This window comes from Spea bombifrons, chromosome 8 (assembly GCF_027358695.1).
Source record: "Spea bombifrons isolate aSpeBom1 chromosome 8, aSpeBom1.2.pri, whole genome shotgun sequence".
In the NCBI taxonomy this organism is placed as follows: Eukaryota; Metazoa; Chordata; class Amphibia; order Anura; family Pelobatidae; genus Spea; species Spea bombifrons.
The window spans coordinates 45970204-45997333 of NC_071094.1; the positions used below are offsets into that span (position 1 = coordinate 45970204).

The window sequence follows — 27130 nt, forward strand, 5'->3', positions numbered from 1 at the left end:
GGGAGACCCGGGGGTCTTCAGCAGTAACACATTAGGTTCATAGGAAGTGCATGCTTATTCCTCCCCGTTGGTAGAAATGCAGACTATATTATAACCAGTTATTGGGGCTACCCCTCGAGTCTCCGGCCCCGGCAGGAGGGGAGGCCATGATGTAAAACTAGAGAGTTAAAGTATGGGAAGCTTTACTGTAATGAGTGGATGGTAGATACGTGGAACAGCCTCCCAGCAGAGGTGGTAGAGGGTAATACAGTGAGGGGATTAAACATGCATGGGAAAGACATACGGCTCCTGAATCTAAGACGAGACCAACGACTGATTAAGGTTTGAGCCTTTACAGCGGGAGAAGCGGAGGGCCGGAGGGGGCCGATCTGCCGGCAGGGTCCGGGTTTTTCTCCCTCGCCCCAATATACATAAAGAGTGTTTTATTGCCCCCCGGGGTATGAGCTGTGGGGTGGGACGCGCTCCCTCTGCTCTGGTGACTTTTTCCGCCCCAGGCTCCCAGTCCGTTGTCTCGTTGCCATCTGCAGGCGCTCCATCTGCTCTGACGCCATCGGCCGCTCTCATGCCAGCTATTTAAGCTGCGGCTCGGGAGACGCTGCAGGTAAAGGTCCGTCGGAGCAGCGACAGCCGCGCACGCTCAACCCCCCCACACACGCCCGCCACTCGCCCGCCGCCGGATTATCCACAGAGAGAGGATGGCGTCTGCCGCGGGGTGGCTGCTCCTGGCTGTCTGTGTGCACGGTAAGTCCTGAGGGGTAACGCAGCGGGTGTCACCGGATCAGAAGCCCCCCGTAGGACCTGCGCAGTCGGGGGGCTTCGTTACTGACCCCGATCTCAATGGGGAGGAATTTCTTGCTATTCCCAGGAGACCTCCTCACCAGGTGATACTGGCCGGGCCGGAGGACTCCTTGTCGTTATCCCGGGAGACCCTCTCTTACGCAGCACGATTATTAGCTAATGATTAATGTAGCTCCGCCGTATTCCGTAGCGCTGTACAGCAGGTGAACGCGACATAAAACGATTCGACAGAGAAATCCTCCCCGAAGTCCTTAATAATGAAAGATGTTATGGGGGGGGGGGTAATTAATATAATGACATCATCCAGCCTGGAGTTCGGGGCGTTTAACCCTTCGGGATATTTCAGGACCTCGGCGAGCGCCCAACATCACCTCCCCCCTAAAGTCTCATCTTCCCAGGAAGAAAGAATTTTACCGACAAATGCTCCCCCCCCCTCAAAATATTCTCTCTGCCGAAGCGAAATGTACAAAACTTCCCTGCTAAACATTTTTACTGTACTGGGGGGGGGGGGGTAAGTGGAACAGCCTTCCAGCAGAGGTGGTAGAGGGTAATACAGTGAGGGTATTAAACATGCATGGGATAGACATACGGCTCCTGAATCTAGCACGAGACCGACGACTGATTAAGGTTTGAGAAATGGGCAGACCAGACGGGGGCCGAATGGGGCCGATCTGCCAGCAGCTTCTATGTTTCATTACAATAACCCCTTATATTTCCCTCCAGCCTCTGCCGTCCCCCTCTCCACCCAGCTCTCCGAGGAAGAGGAGAAGGTAAGAAACTGCCCCAAAGTAATTGCCCCAAAGTAACTGCCCCGAGCCGAGCCGTGAACCGACGGGTTCTCCTAACCCCTTGAGTGCCAAAGGATTGCACAGCTAGCTTTGACTGGCAGACAAAGGGTGGATAACACGATTGATTCCATGCGAGTTATGAAATTACCCAAAAACCCCTTTTTTTGACCCGTCGTTCCCCTCGTCCGGCTCGTCCCACCCAGCGGTGGAGATTTACTTAGCGGCATGATGTCATCCGCCACGGATACGGAACGTATAGGCGGAGCGGGGGGGGCGGTGGGTAATTCTGTCCAAATATCGCTTTAAAAAATAAATGAAAATAAATTGGCTTTTTTTCTCCCAATTAATGGGATTTCCAGTCCGGCTCCCTGTAACCGGCGGCGACCGGCTGCATCTTTACAGCACCCGTAAAGCAATCTAGTAAGTGTATTGTGGTGCAGCACGGCGGGGGTTAATTAACCGATATTGTCCGTTTAGGTGACGCGGTGCATCATGGAGGTCCTGGCCGAATCGCTCACCGTGGCCGGCGCGGGGCGAGTGAGCAGCCACTGCCTGCGGATCCTGAGGGAAGGTGTGAGAAAAAAAACACGCAAAGTCCTAAATGTACACTTTTCTGCCCCAAATCGAGGTCTGCCTGGGGCTCCTCGCACCTCTGTCAAGAGGGAGTCCCGGTGGTCTCACCAGGGCCATAGAAAGGGTGAGGCGAGAGAGGCAGTCGCCTCGGGCGCAGCTACGAGGGGGGCGCACAGCCGCCCAATCACAATCCCCCTCTGTGCGTAAGAGCAGTGTAGGTATATGTGTGTAAGCTGGCGTGTGTATCTGTATGTGTATATCTGTGTGTAAAGGTAGTGTATGTGTGTATATGTATGTGTGTATATGTGTGTGTGTAAGGGCAGTGTGTGTGTTTATGGGCAGGTGTGTGTATATGTGTGTGTGTGTAAGGGCAGTGTATGTGTATATGTGTGTGTGTGTGTGTGTGTGTGTAAGGGCAGTGTATGTGCATATGGGTGTGTGTAAGGGCAGTGTATTTGTATGTGTGTGTTTATGGGCAGGTGTGTGTAAGGGCAGTGTATGTATATGTGTGTTTGTGTAAGGGCAGTGTATGTGTATATGTGTGTTTATGGGCAGGTGTGTGTAAGGGCAGTGTGTGTGTGTGTAAAGGCAGTGTATGTGTGTGTGCGTGTGTGTGTGCGTGTGTGTGTGTGTAAGGGCAGTGTATGTATATGTGTGTTTATGGGCAGGTGTGTGTAAGGGCAGTGTATGTGTATATGTGTGTTTATGGGCAGGTGTGTGTAAGGGCAGTGTATGTGTATATGTGTGTGTGTGTAAGGGCAGTGTATGTATATGTGTGTGTATATGTATGTGTGTGTGTGTAAGGGCAGTGTATGTGTATATGTGTGTGTGTGTGTAAGGGCAGTGTATGTGTATATGTGTGTGTGTGTGTAAGGGCAGTGTATGTATATGTGTGTGTGTGTGTAAGGGCAGTGTATGTGTATATGTGTGTGTGTGTGTAAGGGCAGTGTATGTATATGTGTATATGTGTGTGTGTGTGTAAGGGCAGTGTATGTGTATATGTGTGTTTATGGGCAGGTGTGTGTAAGGGCAGTGTATGTGTATATGTGTGTGTGTGTAAGGGCAGTGTATGTATATGTGTGTGTATATGTGTGTGTGTGTGTAAGGGCAGTGTATGTGTATATGTGTGTGTGTGTGTAAGGGCAGTGTATGTATATGTGTGTGTGTGTGTGTGTGTGTGTAAGGGCAGTGTATGTGTATATGTGTGTGTGTGTGTAAGGGCAGTGTATGTATATGTGTGTGTGTGTGTGTAAGGGCAGTGTATGTATATGTGTGTGTATATGTATGTGTGTGTGTGTGTGTGTGTAAGGGCAGTGTATGTGTAAATGTGTGTTTATGGGCAGTCGTGTGTAAGGGCAGTGTATGTGTATGTGTGTGTGTAAGGGCAGTGTATGTGTATATGTGTGTGTGTGTGTGTGTAAGGCCAGTGTATGTATATGTGTGTGTGTGTGTGTGTGTGTGTGTAAGGGCAGTGTATGTATATGTGTGTGTGTGTGTGTGTGTGTGTGTGTAAGGGCAGTGTATGTATATGTGTGTGTGTGTGTGTGTGTGTGTAAGGGCAGTGTATGTATATGTGTGTGTGTGTGTGTGTGTGTGTGTGTGTAAGGGCAGTGTATGTGTATATGTGTGTTTATGGGCAGGTGTGTGTAAGGGCAGTGTATGTATATGTGTGTGTGTGTGTGTGTGTGTGTGTGTGTGTGTGTAAGGGCAGTGTATGTGTATGTGTGTGTGTGTGTGTGTGTGTGTGTAAGGGCAGTGTATGTGTATATGTGTGTTTATGGGCAGGTGTGTGTAAGGGCAGTGTATGTATATGTGTGTGTGTGTGTGTGTGTGTGTGTGTAAGGGCAGTGTATGTGTATGTGTGTGTGTGTGTGTGTGTGTGTGTAAGGGCAGTGTATGTGTATATGTGTGTTTATGGGCAGGTGTGTGTAAGGGCAGTGTAAATAAAATAATTAGGTGGGGGGGGCACAATTTTCCATTCTTTCCTCGGGCGTAAAAAGAGCTAACTACGGCTCTGGGTCTGACCCCGGCGTTTCCCGGCATTGCTGCCCCGGCCCCTGTGTTTAAAGCCCCCATCGGTGGATCCATTTTATGAAACCAACGTAGAAAACGAGAATAAATTCACAGAATATCTTTTTTTATGTATTATATATATTTTTGCGACCCTTAAAAACGTATCGACCTCAGCTAAAGCCTCGTTCTCTCGGGGTGATAGGGCTCTCGGGGTGATAGGGCTCTCGGGGCGATAGGGCTCTCGGGGCGATAGGGCTCTCGGGGTGATAGGGCTCTCGGGGTGATAGGGCTCTCGGGGTGATAGGGCTCTCGGGGTGATAGGGCTCTCGGGGTGATAAGGCTCTCGGGGTGATAGGGCTCTCGGGGCGATAGGGCTCTCGGGGCGATAAGGCTCTCGGGGTGATAGGGCTCTCGGGGTGATAGGGCTCTCGGGGTGATAAGGCTCTCGGGGTGATAGGGCTCTCGGGGTGATAGGGCTCTCGGGGTGATAGGGCTCTCGGGGTGATAGGGCTCTCGGGGTGATAGGGCTCTCGGGGCGATAAGGCTCTCGGGGCGATAAGGCTCTCGGGGTAATAAATGCCTCCTCTGTTTGTTTTCAGACGAGCGCATCGTCTCGATTCTCCGTCACCAGCACCTGCTGAGAGAGCTGGAAGGTTTAACCCACGAAGGTATTAGCGGAGGACGCGATACTCATCCTCTCCCAGCTCCCCTCTTTATCGCTCTATCTGCCCCCCCTGATGCCCCCGATACTCCCTCCCTTGCATCCCCTCGCCTTCCTCTTCCTCCCCTTTGTGTCGTCGCCTCCCGCCGGGGGGGGGCAGTTCCTTCTCACAGCCTCTGTTTGGGTTACAGGAGAGACTCAGCCGGGGAGGACGGAGAGCAGCGAGGAGGAAGAGCTCAGGAAGAGAGACGGGACCGCCAAGAGAGGGACGGAGAGCGAAGGCTCCAGAGACCACCAGGAAACGAGAGAGTTTGAGAAGATTGAGAAGGTCGAGGTAAAGGAGAAGGAACACAAGGAGTCGGCAGAAGAGAAGGATTCGGAGCAGCTGGCTGAGGGTGATGAGGATGAAGAGAAGAGAAGCCCCTCTGTGAAGAGGGAGGAGAAGAGAAGCTCTGGGAAGGGAGAGTCCAGGAGACGCTTCAGCGATGAAGACAGCTCGGAAGAAGACCAGGCGGACAGAGGGTTCCACGGGAACGGCCACGGCTGGCATCACAGCGACCGCGAGGACTGGGAGGACAAGAGAGCGTCCCAGAAGAGGATGGCGAGAGACCCCAGCGGCGATGAGACTGCCCAGTATGAGTCCGAGAACAGGGGCTTAAAATTCTTCAACTCCAAGAGCCACACGCACCGGGAAGCCAAGAGACACTTCGGCCCCGGAGAGCCGGCCACGGAAAGGCACCGTTACAACGAGCGGCCGGGGGGCTACGGTCAGCAGGAGGAGAGGGAGCTGGAGGAGATGGAGGAGCGAGAGGAACGCAAGGAAGAGGTGAGGAGAGGAGGAAGCGGCACCGGAGCTTGCGCATGCGCGGCCTCCCTCTCTTAGTCTGGCTTTCCTCCCCGTCTATTTATTATCTCTTATAATGTTTAATTTCAGGGCTGTCCCCGAGGGCCGCAGACAGGCCGGGAATTCCGTGCATCCCTGTCTGAGGATGATTAGTTAAATATCCGGGACGTCTAGAGACCGCGGTCTGTTTGTGGCCCCCGAGGGCCCGAGCTGCGCAGCCCTGTCCTGGTTTCTCGCTCTCTGGCCTCCTCTTTCCCTGCCGTCTCCCGATGTTTCCTCTTCACGCCTCTCCCGGCGCTCTCGCCACCTCTTTGTCGGCAGTCCCTTCTCGTCATGACTCTTCATACAGTATAATGCGCAGCGAGGCCCCCAACTTGCCGTCAGCCTTGTGGCCCTCAGAGAGCCACCTAATCGCCGGCACAGCGGGCCCTTTTATACTGGAGGTAAATGAACGCGAGCGTCAGAAACGTGTCCATGTGGCATTTATTGAAATGTATTTCCGATAGAGCTCCCCTTTACAGAAAGGCTTTCCTAATCACACCACTAACTGCAGGCGACTCTTCTAACGGCCTCTGCGCGGAACAGATGAGGAAGAGTTAGCCTTGCACTAGTTTATAAAACATTTCTCTTTGGAGGATGACCGGGGACGGCGGCCCCTGACAGGGGAGCTAAGCCTGCGATTTAAGGCGTGATTAGGTGAAGTCACGGGACCCGATTGCGGCCGCGTTTTACATTCTGTTTCCGTCTGCAGGAAGAGGATCTGCAGGAGCTGGAAAAAGAGCTGCGGAGAGCTGCGGAGAGACTGCAGGAGCTGCGCCACGGGTGACGGCAACACGGGTGACACCGCCACGGGCAACGCGGGGGGTTAACCCTCGCTCTTCCTGTACATACCATTTCCTTCACTTCTTCAGATGATCTCGTATTTTTAGAGCAGCTGGTGCAGATTAGGGTGTGTTGGGGCAGATTAGGGTGTGTTGGGGCGGGACGGGGCAGATTGGGGTGTGTTGGGGCAGGACGGGGCAGATTGGGGTGTGTTGGGGCGGGGCGGGGCAGATTGGGGTGTGTTGGGGCGGGACGGGGCAGATTGGGGTGTGTTGTGGCGGGACGGGGCAGATTGGGGTGTGTCGGGGCGGGACGGGGCAGATTGGGGCGGGACGGGGCTGGGTCGCTTCTCTTTTAGCCGTTTCCATAGTTTTGCTTTTTAGGCCGGCTCTGCGTGAAATGTTTTGCTTTTGATACCCAATAAAATCGAACCATGAAACCAGATCCACGTCGGGGGTCCCGAGAGTCACTGACGGTGTTTGGGGGGCCGCGTTACGGAATGAGATGGTCTGGGTTAGAATCACCGGCCCTTTGGGGTAATGGCGCGTCGGGAAAGGTTTTCGTGGCCGCCCGGGGGTTCCGTCTCCATTAATCTCCTCCGGCAGGGAAGGGGCAGCAGGCTGAGTCCGTCACCAGTCGCAGGAGACACTGGGGGTGCGGAGGTTAAAGTAGGGATTGCAGGCCCGGTTTTTCTTGTAAGGGGCCGGTAAGTCTGACTCTTTGGACCAGCGCTCGGCGGTTACCGACCCACGCAAGTCGGGCGACTCCTCTGCTGGACGCTCCGGGGTCCTGGGGGCTTCTCTGTGGGGGTTCACTGGGGGTCCCTCGCCGGCAGCCAGGACTTTGTCCACATGTGAAAGCAAAGCAGGGAAGAACTCAGGGACCCCCTCGTAGCCTGAGATAGAGAAACGCAGAACATGAGGGCCCCCAAAACCATTCAGGGGGCCGGCTGGAAATTCAGCCCCTCGTCACTCAACCTGCCCAATAGGTGGCAGCAGGACCATGTCCCCCCCCCCCCCCCCGAGGAAAAGCCTCCAGCCTCTCCCCAGATGCCTCCATACCGCCTGCCCCGCCATCTTATGCTGGGAGTCTAGTTAAGGCCCAACCCTCCCCTTCATGTATCCTCTAGAGTGCAAGCTCTTCAGATCAAGCCTGTCCATGGCTTCTAGTCATTCTAATTCATTTTGTACAGCGCTATGGAATATGGGGTCAGCGAGGTTTCTTTACATACCCGGGAAGGCATTGACGTCGATCACGGCGCACCGGCCGCTCTGCGTGTCCACGATCAGATCCACTCCAAAGAGAGACATCCCGAGAGCGCTCCGCAGCCCTCGCACCACGCGATTCACCACCTCGCCCGGCGGGGGCCGCACCTCGGGACACGGGGTGGTCTGCAAAGAGACGGCAGCAGAGCGCGGCATTCAGAAACGTTTACCCCGGAGAGTCGGCAAAATCAGGACAGCAGCGCAGGAATCGGGGAGGAAGAAGCTCACCTGGGACAGGTGCGAACACGACTCGGCCTTGGAGACGTCGTGGCTGTTGAAGAAAATCGTCCTCTGATCTGAAAATCAAACAGAAGCTTTATCAAAAAAGTAGATTTACGCCAATCGGAGGGCAGCGGGGGCCGCGGGGGCCGCTCACCTGTCTGCCCCGGGGGGAAGTTCCGCACCGAGGGTCTCTGCACCATGAAATGCTCCGACCCCACCACAAACACCTTGTACAGCGCCGCGCTGTGATTGATGAAGCTTTGCAGGAGGCAGGGGGGCGTCACGTCGCTCAAACCGTCCTCGTTAAAAATGAGGGACATCTGTAAGTTATATGGGGACAGACACGCCATGAACATGTCATCAGGAACATGTAATCAGGAACAAGCCATGAACACGTAATCAGGAACATGTAATCAGGAACAAGCCATGAACACGTAATCAGGAACATGTAATCATGAACATGCTATTAACACATAATCGGGAACATGCTATAAACACGTAATCAGGAACAAGCCATCAACACGTAACCAGGAACGTGCCATCAGCACGTAATCAGGAACATGCCATCAACATGTAATCAGGAACATGCCATGAACACGTAATCAGGAACATGCTATGAACATGTAATCAGGAATATGCCATCAACATGTAATCAGGAACATGCCATCAACACGTAATCAGGAACATGCTATGAACACATAATCAGGAACATGCTATGAACATGTAACTAGGAACATGATATGAGCACGCATGAGACCATCTGAGGCCACTACAAGTCTTATTACCCCAGACAGACAGCTGCCCCGGGTTTACATTATTACTATATTTATATTTATCCTTCTCCCAAGAGCTTACACTCCGCCACAAATCCCAGAACATCTGTGGAGCTGTGGAGGGAACTCACCTGGTGGGAGCGTGGCCCATGTGCCACGCGTGTCTTACAGACTGTAATAGAGAGAGAGAGAGAATGGGTATTATTGGGTCTGCATGTGCAAAATAACGAGAGATAATCACAGTGCGAATATTTGCCCCGAACCCGCCTTGTGCCCAATGTTTCTGGACCGCTTCGGATTTTTTGCCCCCGGTTTATCGTCAGCCGGAGGCGCTCTCAGGGAGATGCCACGTCTTTGGCTTAGTCATGGCTAGACTGTCAGCTCTTGGGGTCCCAGGAGATCCGGACGTCCTGTTATACTCATTATCTTACTAACCCCTTCCGTGGAAGCAGCATCACGTGGGGCTGGCGTTCAACTGGTTAACGACAAACTATGATGTCATTTAGGCGTGCGAGTATCGCATGGCGTGCCCACGCACACGGAGCGGTGACACACTAACCCAGCCTGACACAGACACACCTGGGGACTTTGTCCTCCCCGAGCCGCACCCGGCACCAAGATAAGGAGAATAACACGGAGAGCACAGCCGTGACACGTACACAGACACACAACTGTCTGCCCCTGTCTGCCCAGCCCCCGGCCATCGTTACACTACTCCTGCAGGCATCGGGGGTCCCCCGCATTACATGCTCATCTTGGGGTAAAACATGGGAGGCAGAGGCGTACGGTGCCTGCGTGTTTCATACATTCACACGTGTGCGTGTCATTCACCCAATGATCTGGGGCCCGGGGGTCTTACTGATGGGGAAGGTGAGATGAGTCCGGACCAGCGTGACCACGTCGCTGCGCATGGCCGAGATCTCCACACACGGGGGAGAAAAGACAGCGTCAGCTCCTGCGGAAAGAAAATGAACACACGCGGCATGAGCGAGACGTCCCGGGGCCCCGTATCCCGTCCGCCATAACGCTTATACTACAAGGGGCCCTGCTCCCCACCCTGCCTCTCCCCACCGTGTGCTGCCCACCCTGCCTCTCCCCACCATGCGCTCCCCACCCTGCCTCTCCCCACCGTGTGCTGCCCACCCTGCCTCTCCCCACCATGCGCTCCCCACCGTGTGCTGCCCAGCCTGCCTCTCTCCCAATGCACCCCCCACCCTGCCTCTCCCCACCCTGCCTCTCCCGACCATGCGCTGCCCAGCCTGCACCCCCACATTGCATCTCCCGCACTTCCTTTACACGGTTATTACTTGGCATGTCTCCTGAAATTGGCCCTCATCGCGCTTTTCTGGACAGAGGTAGAGCTCAGGAGGATTCGAGATTTCATTCCCACGCGTACTGCACATGCTCAGAATTGCGCACATGCACAGTAGCGCTGCCAGTTTGAGTGACACTATACCTCCAAAGCTCCGCCCCCAGCACCCCGATTGGCAAGGGGTAGAAGTTGGGAGGTAGGGCGACGCTTTGTCCGCTCTGACCTTCGTTTTGGGTCTCCAGGCTGCGCAGCAGGTGGTAGGACTGGAACCGGTCCAGCAACGTGTGGAGGGCGTGCAGGGGGTCCAGCAGGACGGTGCGGGGGTGACTGCTCAGATAAACCTGCAAATCACATCAGGTGAGAGGGCGACAGGGCGAGACACAACGGACAGGGCGAGACACAACGGACCGGGCGAGACACAACGGACAGGGCGAGACACAACGGACAGGGCGAGACACAACGGACAGGGCGAGACACAACGGACATGCCACGTTCTCAATGAACAGTCTCCTCCGTACAGGACAGAGATGTCGTCCCGGAGCTCAGGACGCCTCCATGCTGCCTTCAGAGCTTTATGTTCATTTCAGAACTTAGCGTTAGAGAAGAAGACATTACTAGAAGAACCAAAATGGCAGACATTACTAGAAGAGTAAGAGTGGTAGACATTGCTAGAAGATCCAGGACAGCTTCCACTGTTAGAAGAGTTAAGGCCAGTAGACATTGCTGGAGGAACCAGAGCGGCAGACTTTGCTAGAAGAGTCAGAGAGGCAGACATTGGCGGGAAGAGGCAGCGAGCCAGATATTGCTAGGAGAGAGAGAAGCAGACAATGCTAGAGGCGCCACAGTGACAGACATTGGTAAAAAGAGTCAAAGAGGAAGAACATTCTAGAACATCAAGAACCACAGCCATTGTTAGAGGAGTTAAGGCCAGCAGACATTGCTAGAAGAGCCAGACTGGCAGGTACTGCTAGAAGAGTCAGACATTGCTAGAGGAGCCGGAGCGGCAGGTACTGCTAGAAGAGTAAGAGAGGCAGACATTGCTAGAAGAACCAGAGCGGCATGTACTGCTAGAAGAGTCAGAGAGGCAGACATTGCTAGAGGAGCCGGAGCGGCAGACATCGCTTGAAGAGTCAGAGAGGCAGACATTGCTAGAGGAGCCGGAGTGGCATGTACTGCTTGAAGAGTCAGAGAGGCAGACATTGCTAGAGGAGCCGGAGCGGCAGGCAGTAGAGGTGACATTACCTGTAGCCTCTGGACGAGATGATGTGATATCAGGTCCTGTTCGGCTTCCACGAGAAGATCTGATAACTTGTGGATGATGAGATCAAGTGGGCCTTGAGTACAGAGAGGCCGAGCCAGATCGATCTGAACGACATACCACAGACATCTTACATCATCGACACAGAATCCCGGCCCGTTCCCCAAATTAATAAAGCGGGTATTATTCCCGGCCGTGGAGCAGATTAGTTTTTGTGTAGTTTAGAGGCGTGCATGCGCAAAACATGTCACCGTCTCTGAGTTTAGTTAAATAGAGATCTGTGAGGGGGGAGCCATTGGGTGGCCATGGTAAATACGTCAAACATTAACAGAATAAACACAACAACAAAACGTGTTACCACAAACGTACATCTGTGACATCATAGCCGCGGCTTCTGAAAAATAAAACGAACCGCATTCAGCCAAACGCCTTCAAGAGAAAATAAATCGCTTTACATGAGAGCGGCGACACTCAGCGGGTGTGTGAGAGCGCCGTCCGGAACACTCTCCGTGTAATAGTGAACACGGTGCGTGTAATAGTGAACACTCTCCGTGTAATAGTGAACACGGTGCGTGTAATAGTGAACAGTCCCCTGTAACAGTGAACACGCTCCGTGTAGTAGTGAACACTCTCCGTGTAATAGTGAACAGTCCCCTGTAACAGTGAACACGCTCCGTGTAACAGTGAACACGCTCCGTGTAAGAGTGAACACGCTCCGTGTAAGAGTGAACACGCTGCGTGTAACAGTGAACACGCTGCGTGTAACAGTGAACACGCTGCGTGTAATAGTGAATACGCTCTGTGTAATAGTGAACACGCTGCGTGTAATAGTGAACACGCTGCGTGTAACAGTGAAAAACACTCCGTGTAACAGTGAACATGCTCCGTGTAATAGTGAACAGTCCCCTGTAACAGTGAACACGCTCCGTGTAGTAGTGAACACGCTCCGTGTAACAGTGAACACGCTCCGTGTAACAGTGAACACGCTGCGTGTAACAGTGAACACGCTGCGTGTAACAGTGAACATGCTGCGTGTAACAGTGAACACGCTCCATGTAACAGTGAACACGCTGCGTGTAATAGTGAACACGCTGCGTGTAACAGTGAACACGCTCCGTGTAATAGTGAACACGCTGCGTGTAATAGTGAACACGCTCCGTGTAACAGTGAACATGCTCCGTGTAACAGTGAACACGCTCCGTGTAATAGTGAACAGTCCCCTGTAACAGTGAACATGCTCCTGTAACAGTGAACACGCTCCGTGTAACAGTGAACACGCTCCGTGTAATAGGGTAACCCACCTGCAAAGCTCCTCGAAGATGTGGAAATTGAGTTTTCGTTTCTTTTTCTCGTTGAGGCAGAGTCCAATCCTCTTCCTCCTCTGCCGGGCAGGCATGGTGCAGCCCCCGTGACCCTCAACGATTACCCCGACACGGGACTCACCCGTTACACCGGTCCTGCCTCCTCCACCAGCTTCCCCAGTAGCTCCAGTTATACCAGCCTGCTCAGTGACCTTTGACCTGTCACTTCAGGATGATCTGCCCCCAGCTGGGGCAGGGTGGGTGTGAATAGCAGGAAGAAGCCTCCCACAGTCACTCACCGTAATATTGATCAGGTCACGGTAACCAGGGACATGTATGTGACACGCCTTACACCAACAACACGGCACCTGTGACACATTCACAAAGATTGCGAGACTGGTCTGCACCGGGGTGGACCAGGAACATGTATGTGTTTATACCCAGGAACATGTATGTGTTTATACCCAGGAACATGTGTGTCTATACCCAGGAACATGTATGTGTCTATACCCAGGAACATGTATGTGTTTATACCCAGGAACATGTATGTGTTTATACCCAGGAACATGTATGTGTTTATACCCAGGAACATGTATGTGTTTATACCCAGGAACATGTATGTGTTTATACCCAGGAACATGTATGTGTCTATACCCAGGAACATGTGTGTCTATACCCAGGAACATGTATGTGTTTATACCCAGGAACATGTATGTGTTTATACCCAGGAACATGTATGGATTAACATGACAACAACGTGCACCAAGGGACATTGGGTTAGAATGTGACATATATGTAACGTGTGGCCCAAGCTCACCAACCCCCCGTGTAACAAATTAGGACCAAAAAACAAAGCAAATGAACGTTACACCTCTGAATCTTCATCAGAAATGTTTTCATTCGTTTGTCCATTTTGGGGCCGTTACACTCATTTTTGGAGCATTACATCCATTTTGGGGCCGTTACACCTGTTTTGAGGCCATTACACCCGTTTTGAGGCCATTACACTCATTTTTGGAGCATTACACCCAATTTGGGGCCACTACACCTGTTTTGAGGCCATTACACCCCTTTTGAGACCATTACACCCAATTTGGGGCCATTACTCCCGTTTTGAGGCCATTACACCTGTTTTGGCGATCTTCCAGCAGGAAAAGTGGGCAGGGACTGGGAGGGGACAGAATAAGTGATTGATAGGTAGAAGCAGCCCAAATAATTGTCTCCTCGGTTACAGCTTTGATTGATGGTTCCAACGTCCAGCATTGGGGGACGGCACCTCCATAATAAGACAGACTTGGGTAACTGAGTCATTCCCGTCCGTTAAAGTTCATGTTGGAATATATTCGTCCAGGCGTGGATTTAGTCCGGGACAACTGGCTGACAGAACTTCTAGAGCTGCAGCCTCCTAGTGAAACTGTCTCTGGGATGTGTGTCAGCAGCCCGGGGCAGGAGACTGTGCATGCGCAGAGTCCTCCTTGCCTTCTGTATCAGTTTGTCTTAATCTGTCTATTTTAAAAAATCTATAATAATAAATTATTGTTTATGAGGTAGGCAGGGCAGGAGACTGTGCATGCGCAGAGTCCTCCTTACCTACTGAACTGTTTTGTCTTAATCTGCCTGTCATTAAAAATCTATAAATAATAAAGAATGATAATAACAAGAACAATAATAATGATAATAATGATAATAAATTATTGTTAATGAAGGAGGCAGCCCAGGGCAGGAGAATGTGCATGCGCAGAGTGAGTCCTCTTTACCTACTGAATCGGTTTGTCTTAATCTGTCTGTAATTAGAAATCTATAAATAAAAGAGAATAATAATAACAAGAACAATAATAATAATAATAATAATATAATAATAATAATAATAATAATATAATAATATTGTTAATGAAGGAGGCAGCCCAGGGCAGAAGAATGTGCATGCGCAGAGTGAGTCCTCTTTACCTACTGTATCGGTTTGTCTGTCTGTCATTAGAAATCTATAAATAAAAGAGAATAATAATAACAAGAACAATAATAATAAAATATTGTTTATGAGGTAGGCAGGGCAGGAGACTGTGCATGCGCAGAGTGAGTCCTCCTTACATACTGAACTGTTTTATCTTTATGTGTCTGTCATTAAAAATCTATAAATAAAAGAGAATAATAACAAGAATAATAATAATAATAAAATATTGTTTATGAGGTAGGCAGCCCAGGGCAGGAGAATGTGCATGCGCAGAGTCCTCCTTACCTACTGAATCGGTTTGTTTTAATCTGTCTATTTTAAAAAGTCTCTAATAATAAAGTATTGTTTATGAGGCAGGCGGGGCAGGGGGCGGTGCCGTTAATGATTATTAATAATTAGTCAGGCCGGGCAGGGGTTGCTGCGCATGCCTTCAGCGGCACTCTTTTGCCCACCAATGCCAGCTCTCCAGCTTTGTATCGTTCCTGGGCGGCATCCATTTTCAGATCGTGGAGCCGCAGCCTCGGAGCAGAACGTTGGGGTCTCCGGACCTTTGGGAAGAAGGGATTGGGCATTAATGGGGCAGATGTTGGGGGTCCAGGCGATGCCCCCTGACCGCGCTGAATGAATAATTAATAACATTTTCTTCCGTTATGTTTCTTGCAGAATTGCCACAGAAGATACACAGACCTCATCGGCCATGTTTTCTGGGGGGGGCGGGGGGAAGGTAAAGTGCTGCCCCCTGCAGGGTGTGGGGAACCGGACAGTCCGTGATTCCTCCCACACCCCGCAGGGGGCAGAGCTTTACCCGTTCTGGGTAACATCACGCGTCGGCTTCGGAAGGCAGCCACTCCCATCACGCCTGCCCAAAATGCCGGAAATTCTTGACACCTATAGAAGCGAGTGAGTCGAGGAGAAGGCGGTGAGCGACAGTATCCCGGTGACACTGGCTGAGCGTGATGGGAGTGTCCGCGGAGGGGGTGGGGATATCTGAGCAGCCCCGGCTCTCAATGCTCCCAGCCAGGCGCGGTTTCCACCTCATGAGACTTCGCCTTACTGGTTTTTCCTGTTTCTATTAACTTGTGGAAGTTATCGCTTCCTGCAGAGGGAAAGCCGAGTCCACGAGGTGAGTCCACTCGGTGAGTCCACGCGGTGAGTCCACTCGGTGAGTCCACTCAGTGAGTGCACAGGAGCTCGGAAACAGGGATGTCACAGGAGGAAACGCTTGCAGACAGGGGGCTTGCCGAGCCACTCACTGCAAAGAAAATCTGCCCCTGCCCTTAAATAAAGTGGAACTGGGGGCAACTACTGGGACCGTGTCACTGAAGCTTAGATGAAATGTAAGGAAGTAGAGGGTAGTAGATACATGGAACAGCCGCCCAGAAGAAGTGGTAGAGGCTAATACAGTGAGGGCATTTAAAGGGACACTTCAGCCATGCCATGCGCTTTAATTCATATAAAGGTTCGGAATGTTCCGCTTGCCACGTTGCCCGCTGGCACAGTTAATTGCCGTGGTATCCAGACATGGTTTGGCAAGTGTTCGGGGGGACTAATGAGACCCCCTTGCGCATGCTAGGTGCACCCACTGATTTCAATGGTTGTTCTTTCCTGTCATTGAATGGCTGCTTCAACCAGCCAATCAGTGATGCGAAGCTTTGGGCTGCAGAGAAGGCTGCAGAGAAAGCTGCAGAAGCTTTGGGCTGCAGAGAAAGCTGCAGCTTCTACTAAAAGGTAAGCGATTAATTGTGCTTTTTTAGCATAAATAATGCCTATTAACGTACTTACAGAGTTTGTTAGTATGCAGTTTTTGTTAAGGGGTTGTAGTCTCCCTTTAAACATGCGCAGGACAGGCAAAGGGCCCCCGAGACGAGAGCAACGACGGAAGAGAAACAAGCAACAAGAGGGCCGGACGGGGCCGACCTGCCGGCAGGTTCTCTGTTCTGAAGCCCATTCAGCGGCCACTGGGTGGCGCTACAGACCGCCATTAACGTCTAGGCTGAGGATGGGAGCCGCGAAACGATCCATAGAGCAGAACTTTCCGCAGCTTTAACCCTCAGCGTCACTTACAGTTCCCTTAACTGGATCAGCGACTGGTGCAGGACTCGGGGAGCTGGTAATAGCGAGCTCCACGGCGGCATCAAACTTTCCGTGTTTATAGAACGGATTCGGAGGAGCCTCTGATCCCCCGGCGTTAGATTCCGGTCTCTGGTCCTAACTTCCCTCCTGTCCTTTATTAACCCTTTATGTATTTAAAGGGGCACACCAGCCATCGTGCGCACTTACTGGAGTATTACTGGCACTTACTAGAGTATTACTGGCACTTACTAGAGTATTACTGACACTTACTGGAGTATTACTGGCACTTACTAGAGTATTACTGGGACTAACTGGAGTATTACTGGGACTAACTGGAGTATTACTGGGACTAACTGGAGTATTACTGGCACTTACTGGAGTATTACTGGCACTTACTAGAGTATTACTGGGACTAACTGGAGTATTACTGGCACTTACTAGAGTATTACTGGCACTTACTAGAGTATTACTGGGACTAACTGGAGTATTGCTGGGTATTACTGGAGTATTACTGGGACTAACTGGAGTATTGCTGGGTATTACTGGAGTATTACTGGGACTAACTGGAGTATTGCTGGGTATTACTGGAGTATTACTGGGACTAACTGGAGTATTGCTGGGTATTACTGGAGTATTGCTGGGTATTACTGGAGTATTGCTGGGTATTGCTGGAGTATTGCTGGGTATTACTGCTGGACGGGGGGCACTTTGGACCGGTTTGGGAAGCTGGTTGGTGCCCCTCCAAACCTGGCCTCCCTTCTTTTTAGGATTTGACGAGCGCCAAGTAGTTAATGGGACCTCCAGCTAAGAGAGCCAAATATGACCCCCCAGCCTGGGACGCTCCGGCCCAGACTCCCCCGGTCCCCCTGTTTGTGGATCACAGCTTCCCCCGGGACGAGGCTCTTCAGGATGAGGGTGTGGAGTGGAGGAGACCCAAGGTATTTTAAACCTCATTAACGTCCTCATTAGCGACCAAACATAGCCGGTGACGTGATATCATTCCGATCCATCCCGGAAACATGTCTTCTGCTATCACTTCCACTGAAAGGCTGTTCCAGGTATCTACTACCATACAGCATGCAACCTTCTATTTACGCGATCCATGAGACCTTGCCCAGTTTGTTACCCCATATACTGTACGCACCTCATGCCCCACCATGCCCACATATATCACGCACCACCAGCTGATCCCTGCCACCCCATGGTATCGCTAAGCGCTGATCTCTCGGATTTGGGGGGTCCGTCAGATGACTCCGAGTCTCCTGGTTTTCTCCCCGCAGGAGATCTGCGCCCGGCCGCGGTTCATTGTGGACGGAGCCACCAGGATGGACGTCTGCCAGGGCAATCTGAGTAAGAGACGCCCTGCTGGGGAGGGCACGTGGGGGGGGGTCATGTTTTGTGAAGCCACTCATACCAGTGACTCCCAATCCCGCCAGGTAACTGCTGGTTTCTGTCGGCCGTGGCATGTCTGTCTCTGTACCCCCACCTCCTGGAGCAAGTGGTGCCCCCCGGACAGGGCTTTGAGGACGGCTATGACGGCAGCTTCAGGTTCCGGGTAATTCTCTACGGAATTCAATGCGTTTCTTGGCGTCGTGACTTCTGAGTGTCCGCGCTCACTCCCTGTCTCGCTCAGTTTTGGCAGTATGGAAAGTGGGTAGAGGTTCTGGTGGACGACCTCCTGCCCGCGGTGAGGCCACAGGACAGCGGGGAGAGCGGGCACTCGCGGTATAACCTGCTTTTCATGCACTCCAACGATACCGACGAGTTCTGGAGCTCTCTGCTTGAGAAGGCGTACGCCAAGTAAGTGGCAAACGCGGGAGAATTCCGACGCCCGACCCTCGCGGCAGAGACCCCGTAACTTAATGGATGCGTTTTACACGGACGCTCCAGACCAAAAACCCACGGCCCGTCTAACGAAAATCAACGCACCAAAAAAAGCTAGATTACACAATGTGGGCTGTGATGAGCTTCTGCTGTGGCAATGGCCTGCACTGATATCACTGACACGTTTCCTTTTGATCTCATCAGCAGGCAGCGGCTTAGACGTGGAATCCGTGCAGACTGGGAACCCCCCCGGTGTAGCCCAGCTTAGCATTAATACTCCCACAGAGACTGAACTTGCGCGCCGTACTCGAGTATTACATGTTGCTCACGGGGGTATTTTTCTTGCAGGATGAAGGGGGGATATTCTGCCCTCCAGCTGGGATTTGCCGGGGAGGCTCTGGTCGATATGACGGGGGGCGTAGTACAAAGCGGTGACACCAGTGGACCAGCAGAGACCCTATGGAACCACCTGAGCCATATGCTTCAGCGAGGGGCCCTGATCTGCTGTGGGAACACTCAGGTAATATAAATAAAGGAATGCCCTGGTGTCTGCCACCGCCGGCTGTCGGCCCAGTCTGCCAGTCAGAAAAATGCCGAAATAATACCCTAATGTTTTTGTTCCCGCCGTGCATGTCCAGTCAGCCAATCAGAGATGTCAAAGAACATCCTATTCACAAACCTGAAGGGAGCACCGGCATAGTAAGGGTTACCCTCCCAATGACACGCGATGAAGATTAATCCCCATTGGCCGGTTCTGGACGCTCCTCTACATAAACCTCAAAAGAAAAAGCGTCCGTACGGAAGGGTTTTGCGCATGAAAGCCGTACTTTATACGGTTTAATAAGCGCTGAGCACCGGCTGGGCCGCAGGCCGCAGATCAGGGCATCCCACCTATGAGTTCCGGGGTACTGGAGTCTGCGAGTAAATTAATACCCCTGTATCGGGCAATAAGGCTACCAGTAGCCAAACAGGCCCGTAGATTGATCCATTGATTATGCGGAATGTTCCGGAGCTCAGCAGAGACCGCCATTAAATGATGGCAGGAGGGGGCACTCCATGGGCATCCCGTCCAATGAAATCATTGATATTTCTTCTAGAACGAGTGGGGTCACCAAGCGCTCGACCCGTAACCCACGTCCTCTGAACGTTTTCTTCCTGCAGGGGGAACTCGAGGCGAGAAACTTACTGGGGATCCTCGGCTACCACATGTACTCGGTGACCGGGACACAGGAGGTAACTGCCCCAGAGAGAGGGTCGGAGGGGCAATCCCATGGGCACAGTCATAAAATCTCCAGCCACGGGGGTAGTAATGGCACCAGTTTGTCCATATTTTACGTCAAGTAAACAAAACCATTAAGAAGACCAAGTCGTCGGTGGATGATGAGATGTTAGAATGACTCTGGTGGGCTCGGATTGGGGGAGTCGGCACCGGAGGGTGGTTTTGGGGGTCCTGGTTGACTCCTGAATAAGTAAATCGGATGTCAGGCGGCAGCCGCCCCGGTAAATAAGAGAACAGATTGCGTTAGAACGCCTCAGCCGCGGAATTCCCGCCGTTTCTCTTCTCTTCCAGGTCGAGACGTTTCAGGGTCCGGCGTCTCTCCTCCGGATCCGGAACCCGTGGGGTCACACCGAGTGGCTCGGGCCTTGGAGAGACGGGTGGGCTTCCTCATACCCCGCGTTCCTCTTTCACGTGGAGGAAAGGAGTGGGTTTTGAATTCTCATTCTTGTTTGCAGGGGTCCGGAATGGCAGAATGTGACGGACCCCCAGGATACGGAGGCTGTAATCCTGGAAGATGGGGAGTTCTGGTATTTTTATGATTATCTTTAGCGGTTTATGTATTCTAATCTTCCATTGGTCCTCTAATCTTGCTTATTACCCCCTCCGTTACCCCTCTCCCTGGGCAGGATGGCGATAGGAGATTTCCAGAGGAATTTTCAGTTGCTGGAGATTTGTCACCTGGGTCCCGAGAGCCTGGCGAGGGTGGGAGCTGCGCCCAGACCCTGGGAGTGCGTTACCTACGAAGGACGCTGGGTGAAAGGGCTGTCTGCAGGGGGCAGCATTACGTGCCGGGGTAATTAACTGGACCAGGCCAAAGCTTTGCCACATAATAATTGTCTTGACCATCCTGCGGTGTGAGGGGCAAATGCCAAGACCCATTAATGCTTTCTGTCTCTGTCACCCTGCGACGGAAGGGGCAGATTCCAGGCCCTCATAGCTCCCGTGTTGCCCTGCGGTGGAGGGGCAGATTCCAGGCCCCCATAGCTCCTGTATTGCCCTGCGGTGGGGGGGGGCAGATTCCAGGCCCCCATAGCTCCTGTATTGCCCTGAGGTGGGGGGCAGATTCCATGCCCCCATAGCTCCTGTATTGCCCTGAGGTGGGGGGCAGATTCCATGCCCTCATAGCTCCCGTGTTGCCCTGTGGTGGAGGGGCAGATTCCATGCCCCCATAGCTCCTGTATTGCCCTGCGGTGGGGGGGGGGCAGATTCCATGCCCCCATAGCTCCCGTGTTGCCCTGCGGTGGGGGGCAGATTCCAGGCCCCCATAGCTCCCTTCTGCCTTCGATGCTTACAGATTCGTACTGGATGAACCCGCAGTACTCTCTGGTCCTCCTGGAGGAAGATAACAGTCCCTCAGACCCTGGGCCGACTTGCAGCTTCATCGTCGCTGTGATGCAGAAACACCAGAGGCTCCGGAGGGCCGGACATGCGCGCGCCGCCTGCCACATATTTCAGGTAGTTGGTTTTCGGTACATCGCACGCTTTTATGTGCATTTCACATAATTCCTGCCAGCGCAGACCCGCGGTGCAGTCCCGTATAACATGCCGCCATATTGTTATCGGTTGCTGCCGCGTTACTTCGTCTTAATAATGCACTGGAATTTTACTGAGAGGGCGGTAGATACGTGGAACAGCCTCTCAGCAGACGTAGTAGAGGCCGTAGAAAATGTTAAATGCCCCTGATTTCTGCCCTACCCATTAAGACCCCTTAGTCTGAAGCCCGGTTTCGCTGTGTTGCGCAGGGGGACGACGCTCACGCCTATCTGTTTGAGGAGCGGCTTCGTCGGGCACAGCCGTTGGTGGGCATCGGGCCGTGTGACGGCCGGAGGGAGGTGGTCCTGAGCTCCAGTCTCCCCCCGGGTCGCTACGTCATCATCCCCTCGCTGGAAGGAGCATCGGATGAGGGAGAGTTTCTGCTCAGAGTCCTGACTGAGAAGAGCTGTGGCAGGTAACCGGCCAGCGGGGGGCGCAGCTGGGAAAGGTGGCGCCGGGTAATCGACCGTGAAAAGGGGGGCGGGCAAACTATTAACGGCCGGTCTGATTTATTTACTACGCGGGGGCAACGTACCCTACATCCAGTGTATACCCCGCACCCATTAGAGCCCCCGTTGGGTCCGTCCCGCGCGGGCCTTCGGTATTTGGATGGCTGACACGTGTAATCCCTCTGTTTATCCGCCGCCGGGAGGAGGAATGACGGATTTACGTCTCGATGCGAATGAATGGACGGATAGAAGGCGGCTGGGATCTTTTTACTCGTTTAAAGAATTTTATAACGTAAATAATGGGGGGGGGGGAGGTATGAATTTATACCGTCTGTCCGTCTGTCTCCGTTCAGCTGACGGCCGTCTCGGTTTATGGGGCCGTGGGATGGAGTGAGCAGCGAGGAGCCGGTTGCCGTTTGGCACACGATACAGAAATTGGGGATAAAATTCTAGATACGGCCGTTTTAAAAAATGCGAAGTCGCAGCAATCCGGGAAAGCGACTCCCGGCTGAGACGTTATTTAACGCTTTCTGCCGAGTCTTTAGCTAATAAGAAATAGTTTGATTTTCGGGTCTAGATACGGGTAGGATTATGGAACCCGCCAGCAGGTCGGCCCCATCTGGCCCCCCGTCTAATCGCTTGTTTCTCCTGCCGTAAAGACTCAAACCTTAATCGTTGGTCTCGTCTTAGATTCAGGAGCCGTATGTCTATCCCATGCATGTTTAATCCCCTCGCTGTATTACCCTCTACCACCTCTGCTGGGAGGCTGTTCCGCTTATCTACCACACTCACTGTAAAGTAAAACTTCCTTCCATTCCATCTCAGCCTCTGATCATCTAGTGTTAGCGTCTGGCCTCTTGTTAAGACATCTCTCGTGCCTCCTTGTAGTTTCTCCCTGGAGTAGTAGATTCACGTGGCATCTCTCCCTGCCGAGGAGGTCGTTCTCCCTTTAGTTTTACGTCCCGTTGGCTGCAGGCGAGGAGGGAGGTTGAGTGCGTTCGGTTCTTCTCTGTGAGGGTCCTTCCGGCGGCGGGCAGTTTGTTGCGGGTATAGGTGCCGGGTAGGGGCCGGGGGGCAGCATGGATTCCCCTATAGAATAATGAAGTTATATTTCCCGTTTTACTTCAGCTCCACAGACAGACCCGGACCTCAGCGAGAAGGCCAGGTAAGTGGCGGCTGCGCTCGCTCGTACAGTCTGGGGGGCTGTGTTTTTGGGGTACATTTCACTGTATTTCACCATCATGTCTGTCGCAGCCCTCGTCTGAAGGTCTCCCTGAGGGTCTCCCTGAGGGTCTCTGCCGGAGCAAATTCCTGCTGTTTGCGGGTCAGGTGAGCGTCACGAAGCCCCCATTGCCCTTCCTTATCCCCCCCCCCGAGTGCGACCGCCCTGAGCCCCCCCGGCCTGTCTCTTCACAGGACTGCAGGGTCACGGACACTCAACTCCACGGACTCCTGGCCGCCCTGCTCAATGAGTTTGGTGAGTAGCTCTCCACGTCCCAGAACCCCCGTATGATTAACCCCCAGAGGGGCCACACATTTCATTAGGAGGGGCCAGCCAGGCTATCCCGAAGCTGAGCTAACAGTGGATGTTTATGGTAATCTTTACATATTTTAAGAAAGTGCACCCCCCCTCTGGCACCGGGAGGGCAGATTAGGGCTCCTGTGAGGGCAGATTGGGGCTCCTGTGAGGGCAGATTAGGGCTCCTGTAGGGCAGATTAGGGCTCCTGTGAGGGCAGATTAGGGCTCCTGTGAGGGCAGATTAGGGCTCCTGTGAGGGCAGATTAGGGCTCCTGTGAGGGCAGATTAGAGCTCCTGTAGGGCAGATTAGGGCTCCTGTGAGGGCAGATTAGGGCTCCTGTAGGGCAGATTAGGGCTCCTGTGAGGGCATCTCATCTCACTTTGCCCATCCTTCTCTCCCCGCAGCTCCCGCGCTGCCCGCTTTCACCCTGGATGCCTGCCGGAGTTTGCTGGCCTCGCTGGATGTATCCTAAAGTCTGAATGTTAGTGGAGATTTTTTCCGCCCCAGTACCCCACTATAAGGAGTATACAGGGCTTGGGGGGGGGGTGAGTCAAGGAGAGGCCAGGGGGTGCTCACCGGACTCCGTGGCAATCAGTGCAGGGGCCACTGTTTGACATCAGTCACTATGCAGCGTGTTGGGGTGAAATAACTGCCCCACCCCCCCTTCTGTTATGAGTATGTGACTCCAGACAGGCGGCAGCCGTGGGGTCCCTGGGCTGGCAGCAGTTTCATGCCCTGTGGGAGTCACTCACAGCCGGCACGGTAAGTACCCTGGGGGGGACCGAGGCAAAGCTGCTATGGCCGACACGCGTGTAACACGGCTCGCTTTCTGTGCCCGCAGCGAATCTTCTGCAGTTTATCCGGAGAGGAGCCGGGCAGGATTGGCAGAGAGCGGCTTGTGCCCGCCCTGCAGATGGCAGGTGAGTGCGCAAAGGGGCAAAATACCCAGGAGTTGCCAGCTTTACCTCCCAGGGGTAACAGGAGGCACCTAATTCTTACCCCAATCCCACACCCCTCCCCCTCCGCCGGCCCGGCAGCTCGGCCGTTTCCAAAACGCACTCGGGGTGAAGGAGGAACGAGAATCAATAAAAACCACAAATTCCCCTTTTTTCACTCGGTAGGCGGAAAAGTTGCGGAAGTTTCAGTATCGGCGTAGCGAACAGGTTCCAATAAAAGTAACAATTACCCTCCCGCGGGGGGCCAGGGCAACAAGAGAAAATACCCCCTGCAGGGCTGCATCGTAATCAGGAGCCCCCATTAAAAAGATAAAGCGGTGGCCCCAGCCGCGGCCCCCCCGGGGTATGATCATACCGTACAATACTTACTACTTGCCTCGGCACAACCCCTCCCGGTGCCGGTAACGTACGGAGGCGCGGCGACCGGGCAGTTCTTTCTTGCCCCTTGTTGCCTCTCCTAGGGCTGCCGGTGGATGATTTCTCGGTGCGGCTGGCGCGGCTCCGGTACGCAGAGAGCGACGGATCCTTCGGTTACCAGAACTTCGTCTGCTGCCTCCTAAAACTGCAGAGAGTGACAGGTGAGCCCCCGATGCCCCGCTTACCCCCACCTTACCCCAAACCGGGGCGCTTCTGAGAATAGCAGGCAGGATCCTTCAGGATCTAAAGAGATCGTTTTACCTTTAAAGAGCTGGACCTGATCCCACGCCGGCCGGGGGGAGGATCTCCCCTAGAGGATTGTGCTCAGTTCTACAGAGACGGTGATCCCCCGTTATAGATCCTTTGTAAGATCCCCACTACGGTATCGTGTTCAGTACCGCAGAGCGGATCTCCAGGACACTGAGACGGTGATCCCCCCCGTTATAGATCCCTTGTAAGATCCCCACTACGGTATCGTGTTCAGTACCGCAGAGCGGATCTCCAGGAAGCAGCGTTTGTGATCCAACTTTATAGATCCCTGGTAATCTCTAATCACTGCGTCAGTCTTTGCCAGCCAGCTTCTAACAGCTGCAGACACCAAAGTGGAATATGGACCCCCAGAGCACAAGTGAGAGACCCCCAGAGCACAAGTGACAGACCCCACTGCACAAGTGACAGACCCCCAGAGCACAAGCGAGAGACCCCCAGTGCACCAGTGACAGACCCCACTGCACCAGTGACAGACCCCACTGCACCAGTGACAGACCCCAGAGCACAAGGCGAGTCCGGGATTATGCTTTAAACCCCAGTGCTGTCCATCTCTCCCCCGTCATGAGATTCAGTGAAACGAGATTATTGTTTCAGGAAGGAGACGTTAATCCTGCAAATTGCAAAATTTAGCGATAATAAAGTTACGTTTTTCAGAATTGCTAAAGTGTATCTTTGGTGTATTTTACTGGGGCAGTAGATACGCGGAAGAGCCTCCCAGCAGAACCGGTAGACGTTAATCAAGGAGCAGAGGGGCTGTCGGTTTCCTCTTGGGTTCCTCGCTGAGGGGGGAGACACAAGGCCCGGCCAAGGAGCAGAGGGGCCGTGGGCTTGGGTTCCTCGCTGAGGGGGGGCGACGCTCCGCTCTCCCGCCGGGACGGATTCGTGTAATAAACGCCCGCAGGGAAGTTTCTCCTGCTGTAAAAACCTTAATCAGTCGTTGGTCTCGTCTTAGATTCAGGAGCCGTATGTCTATCCCATGCATGTTTAATACCCTCACTGTATTACCCTCTACCGCCTCTGCTGGGAGACTGCTCCACTTATCTACCACCCTCTCAGTGAAGTAAAACTTCCTTCCATTCCATCTCAGCCTCTCTACTTGCCCCAGTGCCGTTTCCATGGTGATTATTATATATCTTGTAATTAATCGTTGTCTGGTTCCGGCAGGGATGTTCCTGGCAGCGGATCCCGCGAGCTCCGGCACGGCGACCCTAAACTATCGCCAGGTGCGTAGAGAGGGATTTAGGTTTTCTCGGTATTCCTCTAGGCTCAGCCTACCCACGTGCCACCGCTAGACGTGTCCGGGGCAGCTTCGGCATGCCTGGCACTACGGGGGCCCCGTGACTCCAGCGGCCGCCCCGGCCGGGGGGGACCGCGCCGCGATCTGATTTTCACTATTCTCTTTGCAGTGGCTGCAGCTGGCGATTTACAGCTGATTGTGACACGGAGACCGCAGGGGATCCTTCCGTAACACGCGTGGCACGTGGCGGACCACAGAACGCCCGATACACAAACATTGCCCCTCGCGGCACAAAATTACCACCTCGGTCCCTGTGACAGCACGTGAGCGGGTTACACGTGACCGGCACCCCTCGTGGCATGAGTCAGACACTCCGCTTCCCCGTTTCACCTTCTTCTCATGTGGATTCGCACGCCCGCCGCGGGGCCACGAGTCGCTCCGATGCCGGTTTTGACTCCAGTGTGATTTCAATAATAATCATTTCTCCACCGGCCCCTCTGCAGACACGATACGCGGCCCGTGGCAGGAGAGATCACGCGTGTCACGTATGACCATCTATCCTTGTGTCTGTAGACACGGATAAAACACGTGGATTTAAACGCACACAGATGTACAGCTCTCTACGACGTGACTGCACTGGGACCGCCATCCTCACAATCCCCCGCCGAGTGCCTCACGTGGCGTCCCCCCGTTACCACGGTCCAAAGAACCCAGCAGAGGAGGATCTGTCATCCGACGGACCAGAACCAGAAATAATACCCCCAGGGTCCAGGTGGGGGGCTACCAGCGGCGGTCTCTCTTCCGAGTCGTCACATCTTTACTCCTTATAGACACCAGACCTCACCGCGCGTCCAGAGTGCCCGATTTGGGCCGAGATGCCAGTAACCCTCAGAATCTGGACACCAGGTGGAACATGCGTGCGGGTGAAAGGACTGTCTATGCAAATTTAGGACTATTGGAGGCTATGAGGACATTAATGTCATGACGGGGC

General features: G+C 53.2%; 3 protein-coding genes across 3 annotated transcripts; 2 read left to right on the forward strand and 1 right to left on the reverse strand.

The window, feature by feature from the left end:
* LOC128502983 (chromogranin-A-like) lies at positions 1 to 6541 on the forward strand. The gene is made up of 6 exons (XM_053472979.1): positions 1 to 741; positions 1522 to 1568; positions 2064 to 2157; positions 4772 to 4840; positions 5025 to 5659; positions 6429 to 6541. The coding sequence occupies exons 1-6, from the start codon at positions 696 to 698 to the stop codon at positions 6501 to 6503; spliced, it is 966 nt and encodes a 321-aa protein (XP_053328954.1). The 5' UTR covers positions 1 to 695; the 3' UTR covers positions 6504 to 6541.
* Positions 6542 to 6828: 287 nt separating this feature from the next.
* On the reverse strand, positions 6829 to 12833 carry LOC128503077 (inositol-tetrakisphosphate 1-kinase-like). Its single transcript, XM_053473091.1, has 10 exons — positions 12631 to 12833; positions 11699 to 11723; positions 11314 to 11436; positions 10295 to 10412; positions 9619 to 9714; positions 8891 to 8931; positions 8141 to 8306; positions 7993 to 8060; positions 7731 to 7890; positions 6829 to 7394 (listed from the first exon to the last, which is right to left on the reverse strand). The coding sequence occupies exons 1-10, from the start codon at positions 12723 to 12725 to the stop codon at positions 7129 to 7131; spliced, it is 1158 nt and encodes a 385-aa protein (XP_053329066.1). The 5' UTR covers positions 12726 to 12833; the 3' UTR covers positions 6829 to 7128.
* Positions 12834 to 17445: 4612 nt separating this feature from the next.
* LOC128503958 (calpain-A-like) lies at positions 17446 to 26429 on the forward strand. Its single transcript, XM_053474155.1, has 19 exons — positions 17446 to 17592; positions 17935 to 18004; positions 18091 to 18209; positions 18288 to 18454; positions 18827 to 18998; positions 19640 to 19711; positions 20049 to 20134; positions 20213 to 20284; positions 20384 to 20550; positions 21052 to 21212; positions 21500 to 21705; positions 22876 to 23068; positions 23156 to 23216; positions 23664 to 23722; positions 23953 to 24021; positions 24101 to 24179; positions 24677 to 24793; positions 26067 to 26125; positions 26309 to 26429. Exons 1-19 carry the CDS (start codon positions 17446 to 17448, stop codon positions 26333 to 26335), a joined length of 2103 nt encoding a protein of 700 aa, XP_053330130.1. The 3' UTR covers positions 26336 to 26429.
* Positions 26430 to 27130: the final 701 nt, after the last annotated feature.